The sequence below is a fragment of the Pantherophis guttatus genome, chromosome 18 (assembly GCF_059756535.1).
Source record: "Pantherophis guttatus breed Tessera chromosome 18, ASM5975653v1, whole genome shotgun sequence".
Lineage (NCBI taxonomy): Eukaryota > Metazoa > Chordata > Lepidosauria > Squamata > Colubridae > Pantherophis > Pantherophis guttatus.
The window spans coordinates 7025847-7046322 of NC_142080.1; the positions used below are offsets into that span (position 1 = coordinate 7025847).

General features: G+C 46.3%; 1 protein-coding gene across 2 annotated transcripts in view; it reads left to right on the forward strand.

Annotated features, from left to right (window-relative positions):
- The window catches only part of POLA2 (DNA polymerase alpha 2, accessory subunit), a 30922-nt gene extending 11289 nt beyond the window's left edge, over positions 1–19633 (forward strand). Inside the window, exons 12-18 of one of the 2 annotated variants that reach the window (XM_060694375.2) lie at positions 1515–1553; positions 3000–3073; positions 3793–3898; positions 9385–9491; positions 15505–15564; positions 17111–17237; positions 19219–19633. In XM_060694375.2, the coding sequence (XP_060550358.2) occupies positions 1515–1553; positions 3000–3073; positions 3793–3898; positions 9385–9491; positions 15505–15564; positions 17111–17237; positions 19219–19365 (660 nt within the window). In that variant the 3' untranslated portion in view covers positions 19366–19633. The remainder of the gene's footprint in view (positions 1–1514; positions 1554–2999; positions 3074–3792; positions 3899–9384; positions 9492–15504; positions 15565–17110; positions 17238–19218) is intronic. The other variant, XM_060694376.2, reaches the window with a different exon arrangement.
- The last annotated feature ends 843 nt before the right edge of the window (positions 19634–20476 follow it).

Sequence of the window (20476 nt, forward strand, 5' to 3'; positions counted from 1 at the left end):
CAGATGCACTTAAGGCATCCTGGTCAAATGGTTTGTGGGTTCATCACTTGGTCTGACAACTGGGAAGAAAGGATGGCTTTTAAAACCTCCAGGTTTGGGGTGAGACACCTGAAACTCAGCCCCAGAGAGTAAGGAACCCATGGCCCCCATGCAGGCAATCCTCAATTTACTACTGGTCATTTGAAGTTACAATGGACCTACTTGGGGCCTACTTTCCATCAAAATTCAAACTTCTGATGGTCAGGGCCTCTCCACAATCATAACTGTTCTTCGGACACTTGCAACATGGATGCATTTACAGTGTCCCGGAACTTCCAGTTTCTGGCAAAACCACACTTTAACCAGTGGTGAAATCCAATTTTTTTTTACTACCGGTTCTGTGGGCGTGGCTTGGTGGGTGTGGCAGGGGAAGGATACTGCAAAATCCCCATTCGTGGGAGAAGAATATTGCAAAATCCCCATTCCCTCCCCACTCTAGGGGAAGGATACTGCAAAATCTCCATTCCCTCTCCACTCCTGGGGAAGGATACTGCAAAATCCCCATTCCCTCCCCACTCCAGGGGAAGGATACTGCAAAATCCCCATTCCCTCCCCATTCCCTCTCCATTTCCTCCCCACTCTGGGGCCAGCCAGAGGTGGCATTTGCTGGTTCTCCGAACTACTGAAAATTTCCGCTACCAGTTCTCCAGAACCTGCTGGATTTCACCCCTGACTCTAACACACAATGAATTCACTTAACAGCTGGTATTCACTTAATAACCATCCTGTTTGCACTTAGAACCACTGTGTTCACTTAACAACTATTGCAAAAAAAAAACAACAACCCTCAAAGAAACTGGTTACTCATATGTTGGATTCAATTTTACAACTTCTATAACTTAACGACTGTAATGGACACCCCCCCCTCCTTGCGATCGTTTGTTGAGGACTAGCTGTATTGCTAATCTGCAATTCAGATCAGCCCCATCAGCACTACTGGGAGCTAAAGATGCTGGGGATTGTAGTTAAGAGTCATCATAAATCTTACCTTTGGATCCAGGCAGGGGTGAAAATCCAGCAGGTTCTGACAGGTTCTGGAGAACTGGTAGCAGAAATTTTGAGTAGTTCGGAGAACCGGTAGCGGAAATTTTGAGTACCAGAGAACCGGCAAAAACCACTTCTGGCTGGCCCCAGAGTGGGCTGGGAATGGAGAATTTGCAATATCCTTCCCCCTGGAGTGGGGTGGGAATGGAGATTTTGCAATATCCTTCCCCTGCCATGCCCACCAAGCCACGCCCACAGAACCGGTAGTAAAAAAAAAATTGAATTTCACCACTGGATCCAGGTAAGTTTTTATCTCATTCGGCCAGCATTTATGTTTTGAAAAACTTCCCGCTGAGACCTAGTTCTTTCCTCTTTTTTTCCCCTCTTGCTTGATTTTTTTGGAAATGGCGGCCAATGTTAATCAAGATTTGGGATGTGTTTCCCTTCTCTATCCATCCTCCTTAACCATGGCTTCCTTTCGTGTTTTGCAGCTCGGCCCCTTCGTTGATTCAAAGCACAAACAAGTCGAGGTGAGTGGAGAAGAGACGCAGATGTTAAAAGTTGGTGGGCTCGCATGTGGTTTGCCCCTTTGTGTGAGTTCAGAAGTTGGCTTGGGAGTCCAAACCAGGACACCGGATCCAGGGGTGGGCTTCAAAAATTTTAGCAAGGGGTTCTCTGCCGGGTGTTAAATAAACTGGCAGACAACCAATTCTTCCGATAAGACGCTTGGCAGCAACCCAGTAGCTGCTTGCCAAGAACTTTTACTCAATAAACAAAATACCCACAGTCAAGAATTGTCCTGTTCGTAAAATAAATCCAACGTCGATAGTGTTGTTTCCAAAGATGCAATGTGACTCGATAGTAGTTAGTTTTGTCCGTCACAGAGTCTGAATGGCCACCTCACCCCCTTTTATACCCTGTGGGGTGTGGTCCAGTGACTCAGCCTAATCTCTGGCACACCTTTTCTTGTTGCGCGCGCTTATCTCTGCGACGCTGGTGTGGATCCAGCCAAGACTCATTACCCTCATCACTGTCCACCTCTGGCTGCGTGGACGTGCTTGGTCCTGGCCCTATCTCTTGCCCTTCGGCGGACACCGAAGGCATTGCCAGAGAGGAGGGTCTTGGAGAGGAAGGCCTTGCCAACTCCTCTCCTTCACTCTCGGAGTCCTTTCCTGCCGATGACACAGGCTCAGGTAATGGAGCCACAACACCGGGTTGCTGGGTGGGCATGGCCATGGCGGTCTCCTGCACCGTGGGTGGGGCGTTTTTGCCCTCCCCAGGCTCTGGAGGCTTTTCTTGAGTCTCCGGAAGGGCGAAAACGGCGTCCCCAGGCTCCAGAGGCTCATTTTTCGCCCTCCCTGAGCCTCCGCATGCGCCCTGCACTTACTTGCATCCAAAATGGGCCGCGTGGAGAGTCCTGGGAGGGAAGGGGTGGGCGGGGCCAGCCAGGAGTGGGATTTGGAGGTTCTCCGAACTGCACAGAACCTTAGAGGTTCTCCCGAATCCCCTAACCGGATCCCTAAAAACGTCGCAGCATCTTTCCATTTTTTCCCCCCCACTGACCATTATTTTTCACGTGAGAACAGTACAATAAGACAAACAACCTCAGCCAAATTCTGCAGCTGCCTTAAATAAGCAAAATCAAATATCAACAAACTTGTTTCTCTTGGCAGAGAAGAAACTCAAAAAAAAAAAAAAAAAAAAACCCCAAGCAAAAGCAGGTTTGTTTTTTCCCCAAAAAATGGATGCCGTCAAGATGTGCTGCCCCCCAGCTAGTCAAAAGTAACTGTTGCGCTTGATGGGAGGCGTAATTTCCCCAAATCTGGAGAGCGTTAAACTGAGAGAGAGGTTGACGCATGGCAGAATCTTAGGTTAAAAAACATCCAATTAGCTTCTTGAAAACCCCAATTTAAATCGGGGGGGGGAATCGGTTGATTCTATTCTTAATTCACCAACCAATGTTTGTTTGTTTCTAGGAAGGGCAGCTGATAATGTTGTACGAAGAGGTCTTCAAGAGGTGCCTGAAAACCATCATTGAAGGCACAAGGAGGTGAGAAAGCCGGTTTGTTTTGTTCAGATAATCTGTGTTGTTTGCATCAGGGTTAGGGCGTCTTTGCCAACTCACTTTCAGCGTTAAGCGAGGACTTAACCTGCATTCCTGATCCTCACTGTTGTGGCCCATCAGCAGCCTGTGCAGCTAGTAGCTGATTCCGACAGCGAGGAGGCTGGTGTGGTGCTGCGCCAGCAGCCTGTGCAGCTGGCATTCGAGTCGGACAGTGAGGAGGCTGGGGAAGATGTGGTGCCAGAGGCGGGGATTCAGCCAGAAGCTCCCATAAGTGAAGAGGAAAAAGAGGAGGAGCCTCTTCTCGATGCACGGGTGCGCAGAGCTGGCAAAAGGCAGGAGTGGCTCCTCAGGAGGAGGTCTCTTCGAGAGTAAGGCTTGTGGCTAATTGGCCACTCCCTTAGCCTATTTAAGGAGGAACCCCGACTGAAACAATTTGCAGGGAACAACTTTGTTCACATACCTTCGTGTCTTATCAGCTTCCTGCAAATTGCTTCTGGGCATTCTGCCAACCACAGTAAGCTTTCAGTTATTCTTCTTTGAATTCTTGGTGGCTGTTAATGCAGTTAATTAACAGCCGTTGTTGTAAAAAACTGGTTTATTTAGTAAACTAAGGTTTGAACGGACTTTGTGTGTGTTGCGTTCTTTGGGGTCCTTCGCTGGGGCAGAACACTCACAAGCTTGTGTCTCTCCTTCATCCCACACAGTGCCTGCTCCCACCTTGTGATTGTGCCTTCGTTGCGGGACGTACACCATTTTTGTGTTTATCCCCAACCTCCTTTTGTCTACGAACTCGCCAAAGAGGACCGACAGGTAATTTCTCCACCGTTCGGACAAGTTCCCACCTCCCCAGGCTGTTTACAGGCAGGTCCTTGACTTACGACCACCCTTGAGCCTGGTGTTTCCGTTGCTAAATGAAACCGTTGATAAGGGAGCTCTGCCCTGTTTTACGAACTTTTTCGGCACGGTTGTTAAGTTGAACCACTGCAGCTGTTAAGTTAGTCACCTGGTTGTTAAGTGAATCGGAGCTTTGCCCCATTTTATGATTCTATTTTTTTGCCAATAAGTGGAATCGTTACAGTTAAGTTAGGTACACCGTTGTTAAGTGAATCCAAGTTTCGGATGACGTGGCCCCCCCCCCCGGGGACACTGCAACCGTCATAAATATGAGTCAGCAACCAAGTGTCTGAATTTTGATCATGCGACCACAGGGATGGCTGCCACGGTCGTAAGTGTGAAAAACGGTCATTAGTCACTTTCAGTTGCCGTTGTAACTTCGAGCGGTCACTAAATGAAATAATTATGTCAAGGACTGTCTGCATTTGAATGGTCACTAAATGAACCGTTGCAGGTCAAGGACTACCTGTGTATATACTTACAACGGTTCATTTAGTGACCAAAGTTAGAATGCCACTGAAAAAGGGACATGACCGTTTTTCACACTTATGACCGTTGCGGCATCCCCCCCCATGGTCATGTGATCGCAATTCAGACGCTTGACAACCGACTCGTATTTATGACGGTCGCAGTGTCCCAAGGTCACGTGATCCTCTTTTACGACCTTCCGGACAAGCAAAGCCTAGGAGGAAGCCAGGTTTCACTTAACAACCGTGTGACTCACTTAACTGCAGTGATTCACTTAACAACGGTGTCAAGAAAAGGTCGTCGAACAGGGCAGAACTCACTTAACAAATGTCTCACTTCTGCCATGGAAATTTCGGGATCAATTAGGGTCGTAAGTCGAGGACTACCTGTACAATGTAGAGCTTTTAAGCTTTCTGTAAAGGTCAATTGGATTGGCCGAAAATTCCAAAAAAGAAACATTGGATCTGCAAGAAAAAACACCCAAACTCAGACAGCACCAAGGACCCTCCGGATTGATCCAGGCTGGTGATGTTTTCTATTTTTGCCTAGCTCTGCAGTGGCCTATTTATTTTATTTATTTATTTATTTATTTTATTGAATTTCTATACCGCCCTACTCCCGAAGGACTCAGGGCGGTGCACAGCCATGAAATAAAACACATAGATATACAAAATTTAAAATCGAATAAAATGAATTAAATAAATTTGGCTGAATTAATACCCATAATTTAAAATACCCATATTTTAAAATACATTAAAAATTTAAAATTAACACTTAAAAGGGAGAAGATTTAGGCGAGGCCAGCTTGATGAAATAAAAGCGTCTTCAGCTCGCGGCAGAAGGTGTGCAGATCCGGAATCCTCCGTATCTCTGGGGGGAGCTCATTCCAGATCGTCGGTGCCCCCACAGAGAAGGCTCTCCCCTAGGGGCCGACAGCCGACATTGTTTGGCCGACGGCACCTGGAGGAGCCCCTCTCTGTGGGAGCGTACTGGTCGGTGGGAGGCTGTTGATGGTAGTAGGCGGTCCCGTAAGTAACCAGGTCCTAAGCCATGGAGCGCTTAGGACAATCAGGAGGTTGCGAGTTCAATCCTAGGTAGGGTCTTTGCAGGGGGTTGGACTAGATGACCTGGCAGGGTCCCTTCCCAACTCTGTTAACCTGTTAATTTTCTTTGTGAAATAAGAATGACTTTATTTATTATTTATTATTTTATTAGTTCAATTTATATGCCGCCCTTCTCCGAAGACTCAGGGCGGCTTACAATGCACTTATAGCAATACCCTTCATTCTTTTGTATATACCTGCTTATTAGGGCTTTTGCACCCCCCCAAGCGGTGTTTCTACAAAGTCAGTTTATTGCCCCCACAATCTGGGTCCTCAATTTACCTACCTCGGAAGGATGGAAGGCTGAGTCGACCTTGAGCCTGGTGAGATTTGAACTCGCACTAATTGCAGGCAGCTGGCAGCTAAATGCTACTTAACAGCACTTTAGTCCGCTGCTCCACCAAGGCTCTTAGTGGCTCCAAGACTTCTTCAACCACCTTTTTTTTTTTTTTTGGCAAATATTTAACGTAGCCGTCCGCCAGAAACCTGATTTAAAGCCAAAATATCTGATGCCGACAAAAATTTGGTTGGATGGCTGATTTTGAGAAGTTGTCCTGTGGTTTTCTTCCAATTGATTTGATAACAAAAGATTAATTCAGACCAGGCTGAAATCTAAGATTTAAAAGGCAAAATGTTGGATTTGCAGCTGTTGGCTTTTTTTTCCCCTGGCAATGGGGAATTCCAGGTATCCCCAACAGGTGCTGGTGGGGCTTCAAAGATGGTTCAAACCACCAGCAGGGGGCGATCCGGCTTATTTTTTGGCTACGATTTACCAAAAAAAAAAAAAACCTGCCTTTTTTTTTTTTTTCTCCCTTCTCAAGAAAAGCTAGGAATTTCCTGTAACTTCGGATAAGAAATTGAAGATGTTTTTTTCCAGGAAAAAAAGGCCCAGATGACAGAGTGACTCAGGCTTTAGGTGCAAAGCGTAACCGGTTTGGAAGGGAGGAAATTATTGTGACTTTTTTTCCCCCACCCCCTTTCAAGTTTCAGAAATCTTACGTACTTCGCTTCCGTGCTTGCTGAGTTGCATTTATTTTTTTTTTTTTTACGAACTCTTCCCTTCTGCTTGCTTTGCTCTCCCTTTTTATCCTACATTTTGATATCCTGGGTTGGACATTTACACAACATTTTCTTCTCTTTTTTTTTTGCAAAAAGATGTTAGGAAGCCCAGGAATTTTCTCTTTTTTGAGGGGGTGGGGGGTGTACTTCACACTGAAACAGGGCTCCCTGGGAAAGCTGTAAGAACCAGCCGTAAAATTGCTCCTTGTTCTGGAGTTTAGAGCCCAAATGACATATCACAGTGATGGCGAAACTTTTCGGCACCGAGTGCCCAAACCCAGCGCCGGAAACCTGAAGATCAGCTGGCCGGCATGTGCATGCCTGTTTTTTGGCCATTTATGGCCATTTTTGGGGCCGTTTTTCAGGCCGCTTTTTGGGCTGTTTTCAAGCCACCTGAAAAATGGCCAGAAACGGCCTTTTTTTGGCTGTTTTGGGCTGTTTTTCGGGCCATTTTCCGGCGCTCTGGCACCTGCAAAGACCAGCTGGCTGGTGCATGCATCCCAGTTTTTTGTCCATTTATGCCCTTTTTTCGGGCTGTTTTGAAGCCGCCTGAAAAACAGCCCAAAAATGGCCAGAAAAATGCCTCTTTTTTTGCCATTTTGGGCCATTTTTCCAGCCGTTTTCAGGCCGTTTTCCGGTGCTCTGGCACCCACCAAAACCAGCTGGCTGGCGCGCTGGAAACCTGAAGAGAAGCTGGCAACGGTACGTGTGCCCACAGAGAGAGCTCTGCATGCCACCTCTGGCACACGTGCCACAGGTTTGCCATCACGGACATGTCATGAAAGGAAAGAGGCGTCGGGAAGAAAGAGGAAAAATGCAGAGCTGGGCAGAGCTGTTTATTTTTGCTGGATTTGGCCTGGAAAAGTGGGGAGGGGGGGGCGTGTGTGTATATATATATATGTGTGTGTTTGTGTGTGTGTGTGTGTGTGTGTGTGTGTGTGTGTAGGTCTTTGGTTATTCGGGTTTTCTCCCGCGTAAAATTGGAGGTTTCTTGGCAACGTTTCGACGAAGTCTCATTCGTCATCTTCAGGCTGGTGTTCTCGGCTTCGTGCTTCTAGGAGCAATGTGTGTGATCACAGCTGTTTCTTCCTTTTAACTGCCAGTGGGGATGTGAACTGATTGGGTGGGAGCTTGGCTGTGTTCTGATTGGGCGGAGGTGTGTTCTGATTTGTTGGGGGTTTGGCTGTGCTCTGATTGGATGGGGGGTTGATGACGAATGAGACTTCGTCGAAACATTGCCAAGAAACCTCCAATTTTACGCGGGAGAAAACCCGAATAACCAAAGACCTACATACAAACACCCGCGAAAACCTCAGAAAACATATATACATACACACACACCAGGCTGTGGAATTCTGGGAGTTGAAGCCCCAGAAATCTTAAAAAGTTGCCAAAATTGAAGACCTTTGCTTATATAGAAACTTCTTTGAAAGGGGAAATGGGCAACTTTTCATTTTGGCTGGGGGTGCTGGTTTTCTGTTCAGGGCCGGCTGGGGAATTCTGGGAATTGAAGTCCCTCCCCCACCCCACATCTTCCCAGTTGCCCAACGGTTGAGAAACACGGTATTTTAAATCTCCCTTTTCAGAAAAGGCAGGCAAGGAACTGGGTGTGTAGTCAGAAACACATACAAAACACACCCCTCCTTTTTTCAAAAGTGACAAGCCAAGGGGATTCCCTCCCGTTGGGCCCGATCCAAGAACAGCAGGAAGAGAAAACTTTCTCAAACTTCTCAGTGGCTGCTGGGGATGTTTGTATTTTGCTGGGGCAACTCCCTTGGGGAAATAATAAAGCCCTAAATAATAATTACTCAAGCGGTGAAATTCCCCAGCAACAATTAACCACGGATCCTGTCTGTGGCTGGTTAATGAAAAGTAGGCCTGGGGTAGTTGAGGGACTTCATTTCCCAGAATCCCATGGTAGCTGAGGAATCCTGGGAGCTGCGATTCCAGCCCGTTTAGAAGAAGGTTGGCTTGGGGAATGTTGCAGAGGTGGTATTCAGCCGGTTCGCGCGAATCGTTGGTGTAAATTTAGCCAAGGTCGCCGAACTGGTAGCGATCGCCGGCTGGCCACGCCCCCGAACCGGTCCCTCGATCGCTGCTTGCTCGCCCCGCCCACCATGTTCATCGCCGCCATGTTCTTCACGCACGCACATCCCTTTGCCTTGCAAGTCTAATGCGCAAAGAACATGGCGGGGACGGCAGCAGCTTTTTTCCGCAACCGCCGGTACTTTTCAGCAGCCTGCTTCTTTGCGAGCTGCTTTCCGGCAGCGGCTGGCTGGGGGCCGCCGAAAACTCCAGTCAGCTTGCCTTTCGAACTCTGGACCAGCCGCCGCGGAAAGTAAGGAGTCCGAACAAAGAGGCGGTGTTGGAGGAGGAAGCGGGGCTGAGGCCAGGGCCGCTAAAGAAGAAACGGGGGCAACTGGCGAAGGGAGGGAGGGTGTAGATAGGTGGAAATTCCAATTTTTTTTGCTAGCGGTGCGGTGGGCGTGGCTAGGTGGGGGTGATATGTGACTGGACGCGAGTGACGGCAAATTGGCCACTCCCACTCAGTCACATTCCCTCCCCACCTAGCCACGCCCACCGAACCAGTAGCGAAAATTTTTGAAACCCACCACTGGAATGTTGGCTTGATCGTCGGTGTCAACCAAGGTTTAGGAAATCTAACTGAGCTCCTTAGTTACTTTGGCGACGGTATTCAAAAAAAGGTTTTCTGAATTAATCCCTCTATCGGTGTTGTTGGTTTTTTTCCTCCTCCCCACCCCCAAATTCCAGAGAGTGCTGTTCGTCTCCGATCCTTGCACCTTAGAGATCGACGGGGTGATTTTCGGATTAACCTCGGTGGATTTGCTCTTCCACATGGGAGCGGAAGAAATCAGCCGGTAGGATCCTTGCTATCATTGCACACGAGGGAGGGAGGGAGGAATGGCAAAATATTTTACACGGTTCAAAAATTTTATTCTTTTTTAAACAAAGCGTAAAATAATTAAAAAAAAAAACCCCACCCCATAAATGTAAAAGAGGGGAGGAAAAGTGAAAGAGAGAAAATGTTGGAGTGTAAGAATTTGTTGTGACTCAGGCCCAAGTAGGTATTATCAGACGCAACCAGTTCGAAAACAAACAGACTTTATTGGAACAGCTGAGAATGAACTCATTCTCAGCGTAGTCCGAACTAATTCCAAACAAATTCTTCATAGCACAATCCTTCCGCCTTATCACCAACCTTGGTCTAATTAGGCAACCTGTCAAAGGCTTCTCTTGGCAAAAGTTCAGAAGCAGAAGAGGCCGACAAGAAAGAAATGCAGCAAGACAAGAAACAAATCTATCAACGTTGTTTTCCCACAAAGAGGCCAAGAGCCGTTGCTGGTCTTTTAAGCCTTCTGGGAAGGGCCAATCATCTCCTGGCTTTACTCCTGAGTCGTCCTCTCTGTTTTAGCTGCTGCTGCCTTCTGGCAGCTCTGCGCATGCGTGCACTAGGAACAGGCTCCTCCTGTTCCTCTGCCTCTCTGCTGTCAGCCTCTGGAGGCTCCAGAGTCTGCGCATAATTCCCAGATGGCCCTGGCCCCATCTCTGCCTCCGATGCAGAGCCCTCCCCAGCCTCCAGGACTGGCCCATGGCCCTCCCCAGCCTCCTCACTGTCTGACTCCGCTGCCAGCTTCGCAGGCTGCTGGCGGACCAGAATTGTATAAGAAGATGTTGGATAACCATTTGTCTGAAATGGTTTATAGGGTTTCCTGCCTAAACGGGGTTGGACTAGAAGACCTCCAAGGTCCCTTCCGACTCTGTGATTCTATTCTAAAAGGGTAGAAACAGTGGGGAAAGAAAAAAAAATAGCATTGACTTCCGACACCTTTTGGGGCAGTAGAATAAGGTAGTCCTTGACTTACAACAGTTTGACCGTTCGAAGTTACCGTTACTGACAAAAGTGACTTATGACCATTTTTCACCCTTATGACCATTTGCAGAATCAGGGGATCAAAATTCAGGTGCTTGGCAACGGACTCATAGTTATGACGGTTGCAGAGTTATGACAGCACTGGGAAAAAATGGGAGTTCGGACCATTTTTCACACTTATGACTGTTTCAGCATTCCCCCCCCCAATGACCTCATGGTCACGTGATTTACACTCGGATGCTTGGCAACTGACTCGCAGTTATGACCGTCCGAGGGTCCTGCGATCCCCTTCGGCGACCTTCTTGACATCCAGAGTCCACGGGGGGAAAGCCAAATTCGCTTTTAACGACCGTGTGCCTCTCTTAACAACCGCCAGGGATTCCCTTAACCAATGCGGCAAGGAACGACGTCACACGGGGGGGCCCAAAACCCGCTCAACGAATGTCTCGCTTTAGCAACGGGAACGTTGGGCTCAGTGTGGCGGTCGTAAATCGAGGACTACCTCCTATGAAACGAATATTTTTTATTCTGCAAAGATTTGGTTCCAGATGTTGAGCCTACGAAAGAAGCCAGCTAACACTGCCCCCCTCTCCCCCTTCCTTGCTAGGGGGTGTGTGGAGTGATTCAGAAGTGAGCGTGTCAATCCTTGGGCTCTTGCACAATCCCGGTTGCGTAAGCCGAGAAACACCGCTGGTGATCTGGAGAGAGCAGCGAGTGTGAGAGAAAAATGCCGTCCCTCGCACCGATGGAGGAATAAGATGTGACTCACACGCAGCTCACAAGCGACAGGAGGAAGAGAAAGAAACTCGGGAAGGGGGTCATCGGTGGCTCTCCCAGACAGTCAGAAAGTTTGCATTCCTTCCAAGCCTTTAGAAGTTAACTCCTCGACTTAACGACCAGAATTTCCGTTGCTAAGCAAGGGCAGACGGCGGGGAAAGGGAGTTGCGCCCGATTGGATGACCTCTTTTTGCCTCCGTGGCTGGAGCATTCTGGCAGCTAGTCCTCGACTTTAACAACCGTAATGGAACCCCAAACTTTCTGTGGCTAAGGGAATAGGTGGGTTTTGCGCCACCTAACTTTCCTTGCCCGAGTTGTTAAGTGAATCGCTGCAGTTCAGTCAGTCAGCCGCACGGTTGTTAAGCGAAGCCGCCTTTCCCGTTGATTTTGCTTATCGCAAAAAGGGGGCTTGTCGCGTGACTCCGAGGACACTGCGGCCGTCATAAATATTATCTCCAAATGTAAATCAGATGACCATGGGGGGAATGCTGCAACGGTCGTAAGTGTGAAACATGGTCATAAGTCACTTTTTTCAGTGTCGTGACTTCAGTCACTAAATGAACTGTTGCAAGTGGAGGACTATCTGGATTTATCGCATTCACATTTAGGAAGAGTTTAAACCAGGGATGGCTAACCTTTTTGCCATCACGTGCCAGAAAGGGGGGGGGCAGGGGAGGTTCGTGCACATGCGTGCCCACACCCATAATTCTATGCGCCCCGCCCCACGCATGGCACGTGTGACCCGCCCCCCCGTGCCCCCCCCCCCCCCCCGGTCTTGGCACGTGATGGCCCGTTTTTCTTTCTCACCTGGCTCCAGATCCTCTCTATGCATCTGGGGAGGGCGAAAACAGCCTTCCCCATCCACTCGGAGGCCCGAACTGGCCCATTTCCCAACTTCCAGTTAGACAGGAAGTGATGTTTTTTGCTGTCCCCAGCCTCCAGAGACTCACGGAGCTAAGCTGGCGTGCCAGGCGACATGGCTCCGTGTGCCACTTGTGTCACGCGTGCCATAGGTTCGCCATCACGGGTCTAGCAAATCACTTACCTGAAATTGTACAGGTTCTCCTGTTTGAGCAGGCGGGGCTGGACTAGAAGACCTCCAAGGTCCCTTCCGACTCGATTCTATTCTGAGTCCTGAGTACGTCACATTTCGATCAGAATACAAAAGTTTGCATTATATAAAATCTAGAAACATTACAGATATTTAGAACCATAACATCTAAAATATTATAAACGTACATCTAAATTACAGATATTGCTTCGTTGGTCGCCGCCAGGAAGTCAGCAAAAGGGGTTTAAGGCAGATTGCTGCCGTCGTTAAGTGAAATGTGGTCGTTAAGCAAACCTGGCTTGCCCTCTTGACTTTGCTTGTCGGAAGCCGGCTGGGAAATTCACCTGACCCCAGGACTCTGCAACAACCGTCATAAGTACATGCCAGTTTCCAAGTGCCCAAATTCTGATCACACGACCGGATGCCGCGACGGTCATAAGAATGAGGACCTGTTCCTAAGTCGCTTCTCTCAGAGCCCTTGTAACTTTGAACGGCCGGTCAATTAGCAGAATCAATGGAGGAAGCTGAATTCATTTAACGACCGCATGGTTCACTTAACAACGGCAGTTGATTCGCTTAACAACCAGGGCAAAAAAAAAATCTGGCGCGACTCACTTAACGGCTGCCTTGCTTTAACCGTGGAAATTCTATTCCCAGTTGTGGTCATCAATCAGCCTTCGCTGAGCTGCCTCTTAAGGACTAGAATCTTGTGACGCTTTTTATTTTTCTTTAAAGAGATGAACCCTTTCATCCAGAGCGAATGCGATAAAAGAGATTTTTTTTAAAAAAAAAATAACAACTCTAAATAGCCATGACTAAGCCGTCTGCAAGTAAATGTTGTGACTAACATATGAGGGGTTTGCAAAAAACCCAAAAAAAAGTGTGACTCTGTTTTTATGACCTCATACGAGATAAGCATCTTTGAGTGACCTGGTAGGGATTGTGTTACAGACGGACGCAAAAGCAAAATTTCCCCCCCTATTTTCCCGGAGGTTTTGGCGTTGGTTGCTTTTAAAGAGGTGTTAATTGCAAGGATTCAGGGCTTAAAATGGATCGTTGCATAACAGGAATAACAGGATAAATATATGGAGTAGGTATAACAGAATAACAGAGTTATTAGTACTATTATTATGTGATTAATATTGATATTAATCACATAATTATACGATTACCATTACGATTACCCGTGTTTCCCCGAAAATAAGACCCGGTCTTATATTTTTTTTTTGAACCCTGAAATAAGTGCTTGGCCTTATCGAGCAAAAGCCCGATTGGGTTTATTATCAGGGGATGTCTTATTTTGGGGAAAACAGGGTATCTATCTATCTATCTATCTATCTATCTATCTATCTATCTATCTATCTATCTATCATCTATCTATCGTGTTTCCCCAAAAATAAGACCCTGTCTTACATTTTTTTGAACCCTGCAATAAGCTCTTGGCCTTATTGCCATGCAGCTCAAAAGCCCAATTGGGCTTATTATCAAGGGAATGTCTTATTTTGGGAGGGGAAATGGTATCTGTATCTATCATCTCTCTTTCATCTCTCTCTCTACCTCTTTATCATCTTTCTTTCATATCTATCTATCTATCTATCTATCTACCTATCTATCAGTATCTATCATCTCTCTACCTCTCTATCATCTCTCTTTCATATCTATCTATCTATCTATCTATCTATCTATCTATCTATCTATCTATCTATCTACCTATCTACCTATCTACCTATCTATCAGTATCTATCATCTCTCTACCTCTCTATCATCTCTCTTTCATATCTATCTATCTATCTATCTATCTATCTATCTATCTATCTATCTATCTATCTATCTATCAGTATCTATCATCTCTCTCTCTACCTCTCTATCATCTCTCTTTCATATCTATCTATCTATCTATCTATCTATCTATCTATCTATCTATCTATCTATCTATCTATCTATCTATCAGTATCTATCATCTCTCTTTCATATCTATCTATCTATCAATCTATCGTGTTTCCGGAAAATAAGACCCTGCTTATATTTATTTTTGAACCCTGAAGTAAGCGCTTGGCCTTATTGCCATGCGACTCAAAAACCTAATGGGTTTATTATCAGGGGATCTTATTTTGGGGGAAACAGGGTATCTATCTATCTATCTATCTATCTATCTATCTATCTATCTATCTATCCTCTATCTATCTATCTATCTATCTATCTATCTATCTATCCATCCATCCATCCATCCATCCATCCATCCATCCATCCATCCATCATTGGTTTCCCCGAAAATAAGACCCTGTCTTATATTTTTTGAACCCTGAAATAAGCTCTTGGCCTTATTGCCATGCAGCTCAAAAGCCCGATTGGGCTTATTATCAGGGGGTGTCTTATTTTTGGGGGGAAACAGGGTATTGTTATATCTCTTTCAAAACTAATATGTACACAGGCAAAATGCTGTTCAGATAAGATATAGAGTTTTTTTTATGCCTATAGAAAAGAAAAATGTATAAATAGAACATATATTAAAATAAATAAATAGTTATTTGGAAGGGACCTTGGAGGTCGTCTAGTCCAACCCCCGTTGCTCAGGTAGGAAAAGTCAACTGAGGAAAAGCCAATCGTGGGTTTGTTTAAGAGCCAAGTTTAATCCTCTTTTTGACAGTTTTCTAAGCCAATCAAATTAGTCCCTTCCTACATTTTATCTAGGGACTCGGTGGCTCAGGGGCTAAGACGCTGAGCTTGTCAATCAAAAGGTCGGCAGTTCAGTGGTTCGAATCCCTGGTGCCACGTAATGAGGTGAGCTCCCGTGACTTGTCCCAGCTTCTGCCAACCTAGCAGTTCGAAAGCACATAAAAAATGCAAGTAGAAAAATAGGGACCCTCTTTGGTGGGAAGGTAACAGCGTTTTCCATGAGCCTTTGGCGTTGAGTCATGCCGGCCACATGACCACGGAGACGTCTTCAGACAGCACTGGCTCTTCGGCTTTGGAACAGGGATGAGCACCGCCCCCTAGAGTCAGGAACGACTAGCACATACGTGCGAGGGGAATCTCTACCTTTACCTATACATTTTTATCCTCAACACAATCCTGTAAGGTAGGCCAGCCCGGAAGTCTATTCAGCGATCAAACTCTTTTAACATTTTTTTCCCTACCTTTCTTGCTCTGTTTTTTCACCACCCCTGCTCAGTTCTTCAAGCCTTCAGGATCGTTTTTCTCGAATTCTCAAACACATCCTGACTCAGCGGAGGTAAGCCACTTCGGAACCACGGTTTGTGTTTTGTTCTAGATTCTTAGCCTGCCACGAATACACAAAAACAGACACGCTCCAAATGCAGTTTGTGTCCATGCTGGGCCCGAGGGGAGGATGGAGAATTTTAAAGTGAAGCTTTCTGCATTCTCAAACAATGGATGGGAACAAAGGGAGATTCTAGTCCTCATGGTTATGAATAGAGCACTGGTTCGTTATATATTTTTTTAAAAAATCTATGCCCAATTAGCCGTGGCTTGGTGAAGTTTCAAACGTGGCTTTCCAGGAGATGGCCAGAGAGAAGACATACGAAGAAACATGGGTGTTTTATGGTGTGTAGAATGTTTCACGAAAAGCTTCATAGGGTTGAGAGGAAGGAAGGAAGGAGATTGAAAAAAGGAAGGAAGGAACGAGAATGAAAGGGAGGAAGGAAGGAGAATGAAAGAAGAAAAGGAAAGGGGAATGAAACGAAGGAAGGAAGGAGAATGAAACAAAGGGAAGAAAGAAGGAGAATGAAAGGAAGAGAAGAAAGGAGAATGAAAGGGAGGAAGGAGAATGAAAGGAAAGAATGAAAAAGAAGGAAGGAGAATGAAAAGAGGAAGGAAGGAAGGAGAATGAAAGAAGAAAGGAAGGAGAATGAAGGAAGAAAGGAAGGAAAGGGGAATGAAACGAAGGAAGGAAGGAGAATGAAACGAAGGGAAGAAAGAAGGAGAATGAAAGGAAGAGAAGAAAAGGAGAATGAAAGGGAGGAAGGAGAATGAAAGGAAAGAATGAAAAAAGGAAGGAAGGAGAAAAAGGAGAATGAAAAGAGGAAGGAAGGAGAATGAAAGAAGAAAGGAAGGAGAATGAAGGAAGGAAGGTGAAAGGAAGGAGAATGAAAGAAGAAAGGGAAGGAAGGAAAAGAGACAGGAAGGGGAGAGAGAAAGGGAAGGAGGAAAAGAAGAGATGAAAGGAGGAAGGAAAAGAGAAGAACGGAAGGAAAGGAGAAAAGGAACAGGGAGGGAGGAAGAAAGAGGAAAGAAAAAGTGAGCTGATGGACCAAACCACCTTGGAAATAAACCACGGCTTGCCGGATCCTCTCGTTCCACCCCATCTCTCTCTCTCTCTCTCTCTCCCATTCTCATTTTGACCACGTCCCAAAGAGAGGAAATTTCCCAGTGGGCATTTCCAATGCCAGCTTCCCTCGAGTCGAACAGCCCCAGAAACGCAGCTGCTCCTCCTCGGGATGGGGTGGGGAGGAACGTGCCGCCGGCCGGGCCTTTGAGAACACTGGCCTTTATTTGGCCCTGAGGTTTGAGATGCCGACCCTCCCAGGAGGGGGCGGGGGGAACGATCCTGGAATTAGCGGCAGCCGCGGCAGCTTCGCCGAGCCCAGCTTGGCATCATCGCGTTGGTACTTTGATGGGTAGAAGAGAAGAAACAGCTGCCGGGCGCGGCCTTCGAAGGCCAGCCAAAGGATTTGGGGAGGGGGGGGGTATATAACTCGATCTCTTTTCTCCCTCCCCAACCACCCCCCCCTTTTTTTAAAAAAAAAAATTCTCAACAGCTACTATCCTCTCTACCCGCCCCCCGAGGACATGAGTGTGGATTACGAGCGCTTCTTCCCGCACGCTTCCCTGCCTGTCACGCCGGACCTCTTGATCACTCCGTCCGACCTGAAATACTTCGTTAAGGTGGGGGGGAGACGCCAACGATGAGCTGAGCTTGGGGGGGGGGAGAAAAATTAGGAAGGCGGCCCCACCCTTGGGGGGGCCTGCGTGCACGGTATACTTAAGCTGTTAGGCCTGGCTCCTAAAAATAACCCCAAGATTCCGGTCCTCATGGTTTTTGATGAAGGATGGGCTCAGATAGCAAGCGCCGAGGGCGACGGGGTGTCTCATGCCAGGTGGGAGGTGGTGGTACGTGGGGGTGGGGGTAGGGTGGGGGGTTACAGGCGAAAAAAACCCTCTTCCCCACGTTATTGCAGGATCAAATTTGGGACTCCGCGCCGTGCAAAATGTGTCCTTTGCTGAGTTTGAACCTTGATTCCATGTTGGTGTTTGCATGAATAGAATAGAATAGCATAGAAGAATAGAATAGAATAGCATAGCATAGAATAGCATAGAATAGAATAGAAGAATAGAATAGAATAGGAATAGAGAAGGAATAGAATAGCATAGCATAGAAGAATAGAATAGAATAGAACAGAATAGAATAGAATAGAATTAGAGAAGGAATAGAATAGCATAGCATAGAAGAATAGAATAGAATAGCATAGCATAGAATAGCACAGAAGAATAGAATAGGAATAGAGAAAAAATAGAGAAGGAATAGAATAGCATAGCATAGAAGAATAGAATAGAAATAGAGAAGGAATAGAATAGCATAGAATAGAATAGAAGAATAGAATAGAGAAGGAATAGAGAAGGAATAGAATAGCATAGCATAGAAGAATAGAATAGAATAGCATAGCATAGAATAGCACAGAAGAATAGAATAGGAATAGAGAAAAAATAGAGAAGGAATAGAATAGCATAGCATAGAAGAATAGAATAGAAATAGAGAAGGAATAGAATAGCATAGAATAGAATAGAAGAATAGAATAGAGAAGGAATAGAGAAGGAATAGAATAGCATAGCATAGAAGAATAGAATAGAATAGAATAGAATAGAATAAGAGAAGGAATAGAATAGCATAGCATAGAAGAATAGAATAGCATAGCATAGAATAGAATAGCATAGAAGAATAGAATAGAATAGGAATAGAGAAGGAATAGAATAGCATAGCATAGAAGAATAGAATAGAATAGGAATAGAGAAGGAATAGAATAGCATAGCATAGAAGAATAGAATAGAATAGAAGAATAGAATAGAATAGAATAGAATAGAATAGAATAGAATAGAATAGAATAGAATAATAGAATAGCAGGGGAAATTTTGGTTCCGATTGTCATAAGTCGAGGACTGCCTGTACGACCTAATCAGCAAACCTCCGTTGAATAACAGGCTTCGTGTGGTACAGGTCGCCCTCGACTTACAACACTTCATTTAGTGACCATTCAAACACAGGTAGTCCTCAACTTACAATTACCCGTTTAGTGACCAATCGAAGTTACAACGGCACTGAAAAAAGTGACCTATGACCGTTTTTTTCATACTTACGACCATTGCAACATCCCCATGGTCACGTGATCAAAATTCGGACTCATACTTATGACGGTCGCCGTACCCCGGGGGTCACACAATCCCTTTTTTGCGACCTGGGAAAGCAAAATCAATGGGCGAGCCAGCTTTTCACATAATAACCTTAACAACGGCGGTGATTTTTCCCTAACAACTTACGGCCGGAAAGGTCGTAAAATGGGGCGAAACACACTTAAATGTCTCCCTTAAGCGACCTGAAAACTTGGGCTCGATTGTGGTCGTACGTCGAGGACTTGCCTTGCATTTAACCCCCCCCCCCCCCCCCAAAAAAAAAAAAAAAAAAAAAAGCTCATCCATGAAATGTACAACTGGATTTTCTGTATCCGGGAAATTACTACAGATTTTTACGAAAGAACAGGACAAGCTCAAACAACGAGTTTGGGATGCCTCACTCAACACAATCTCATCCAACCACCCAGGTTCCTGCAAACAATCTTGGTTAATTTTAAAACCTCTCGCCTTCTCCTTTTAGGACATTTTGGGGTGCGTCTGCATTAATCCCAGCCGGCTGACGAAAGGACAAGTGGGGGGCAGCTATGCGCAGCTGTGGGTCCGGCCACACGTCACCGGGGAACAGCGGAAGAGCCCGTGCATCGCCGCGCAAGTGATTAAGATCTAACCAGGTTCTGTCAACACCTGAAGCTGGACAAAAAGACATTTCGCCATCAAGAGGATGAGCTAAGGAGATGCCTTCCTTCTCCAACGATGTGCAGATCCCAAAATCTGGGCGACCCAAACATCTGGACGGCATCGCCTTGAAGTCTCCTGACGTTGGCTTTCTGGTTCTCTGCAGCTGGATGACGTCTTCCATCATTCTTCTAGATAAAGAAGATATTATCCAGGCCTGTTTTCTGATATCAACCTATATAAATATATGAATTTGTTGATTTGGGTTAGGTTCAAATCCTGCTTCTCGGCGAGCCCTATGGAATCCGAATTGCCCCACAAATGAAGTTTTGGCAGATGTGCAATGGGCTGCTTTGATTCTCCAAGGAAGAGAATTCTGGGAGTGGAAGTCCACCCATCTTAAAGCATGCTGGCTGGGGAATTCTGGGAATTGAAGTCCACCCGTCTTAAAGCAGGCTGTTTAGGGAATTCTGGGAGTGGAAGTCCACCCATCTTAAAGCATGCTGGCTGGGGAATTCTGGGAATTGAAGTCCACCCGTCTTAAAGCAGGCTGTTTAGGGAATTCTGGGAGTGGAAGTCCGCCCATCTTAAAGCATGCAGGCTGGCTAGGGAATTCTGGGAGTGGAAGTCCACCCATCTTAAAGCATGCTGGCTGGGGAATTCTGGGAATTGAAGTCCACCCGTCTTAAAGCAGGCTGTTTAGGGAATTCTGGGAGTGGAAGTCCACCCATCTTAAAGCATGCTGGCTGGGGAATTCTGGGAATTGAAGTCCACCCATCTGAAAGCATGCTGGCTGGGGGATTCTGGGAATCAAAGTCCACCCATCTGAAAGCATGCTGGCTGGGGGATTCTGGGAGAGGAAGTCCATCTTAAAGCATGCTGGCTGGGGAATTCTGGGGGTTGAAGTCCAAACATCTTTAAGCTGCCAAGATTGAGTGAAATCGCTGTTCCCTTCCCACCAAAGGTGGTCTTTATTTTTCTACTTGCATTTTTTTTTACCTGCTAGGTTGTCCCAGGAGCTGGGACAAGTCACGGGAGCTCACCCCGTTACGGGGCAGTAGGGATTCGAACTGCTGACCTTTTGATCGACAAGCTCAGCGTCT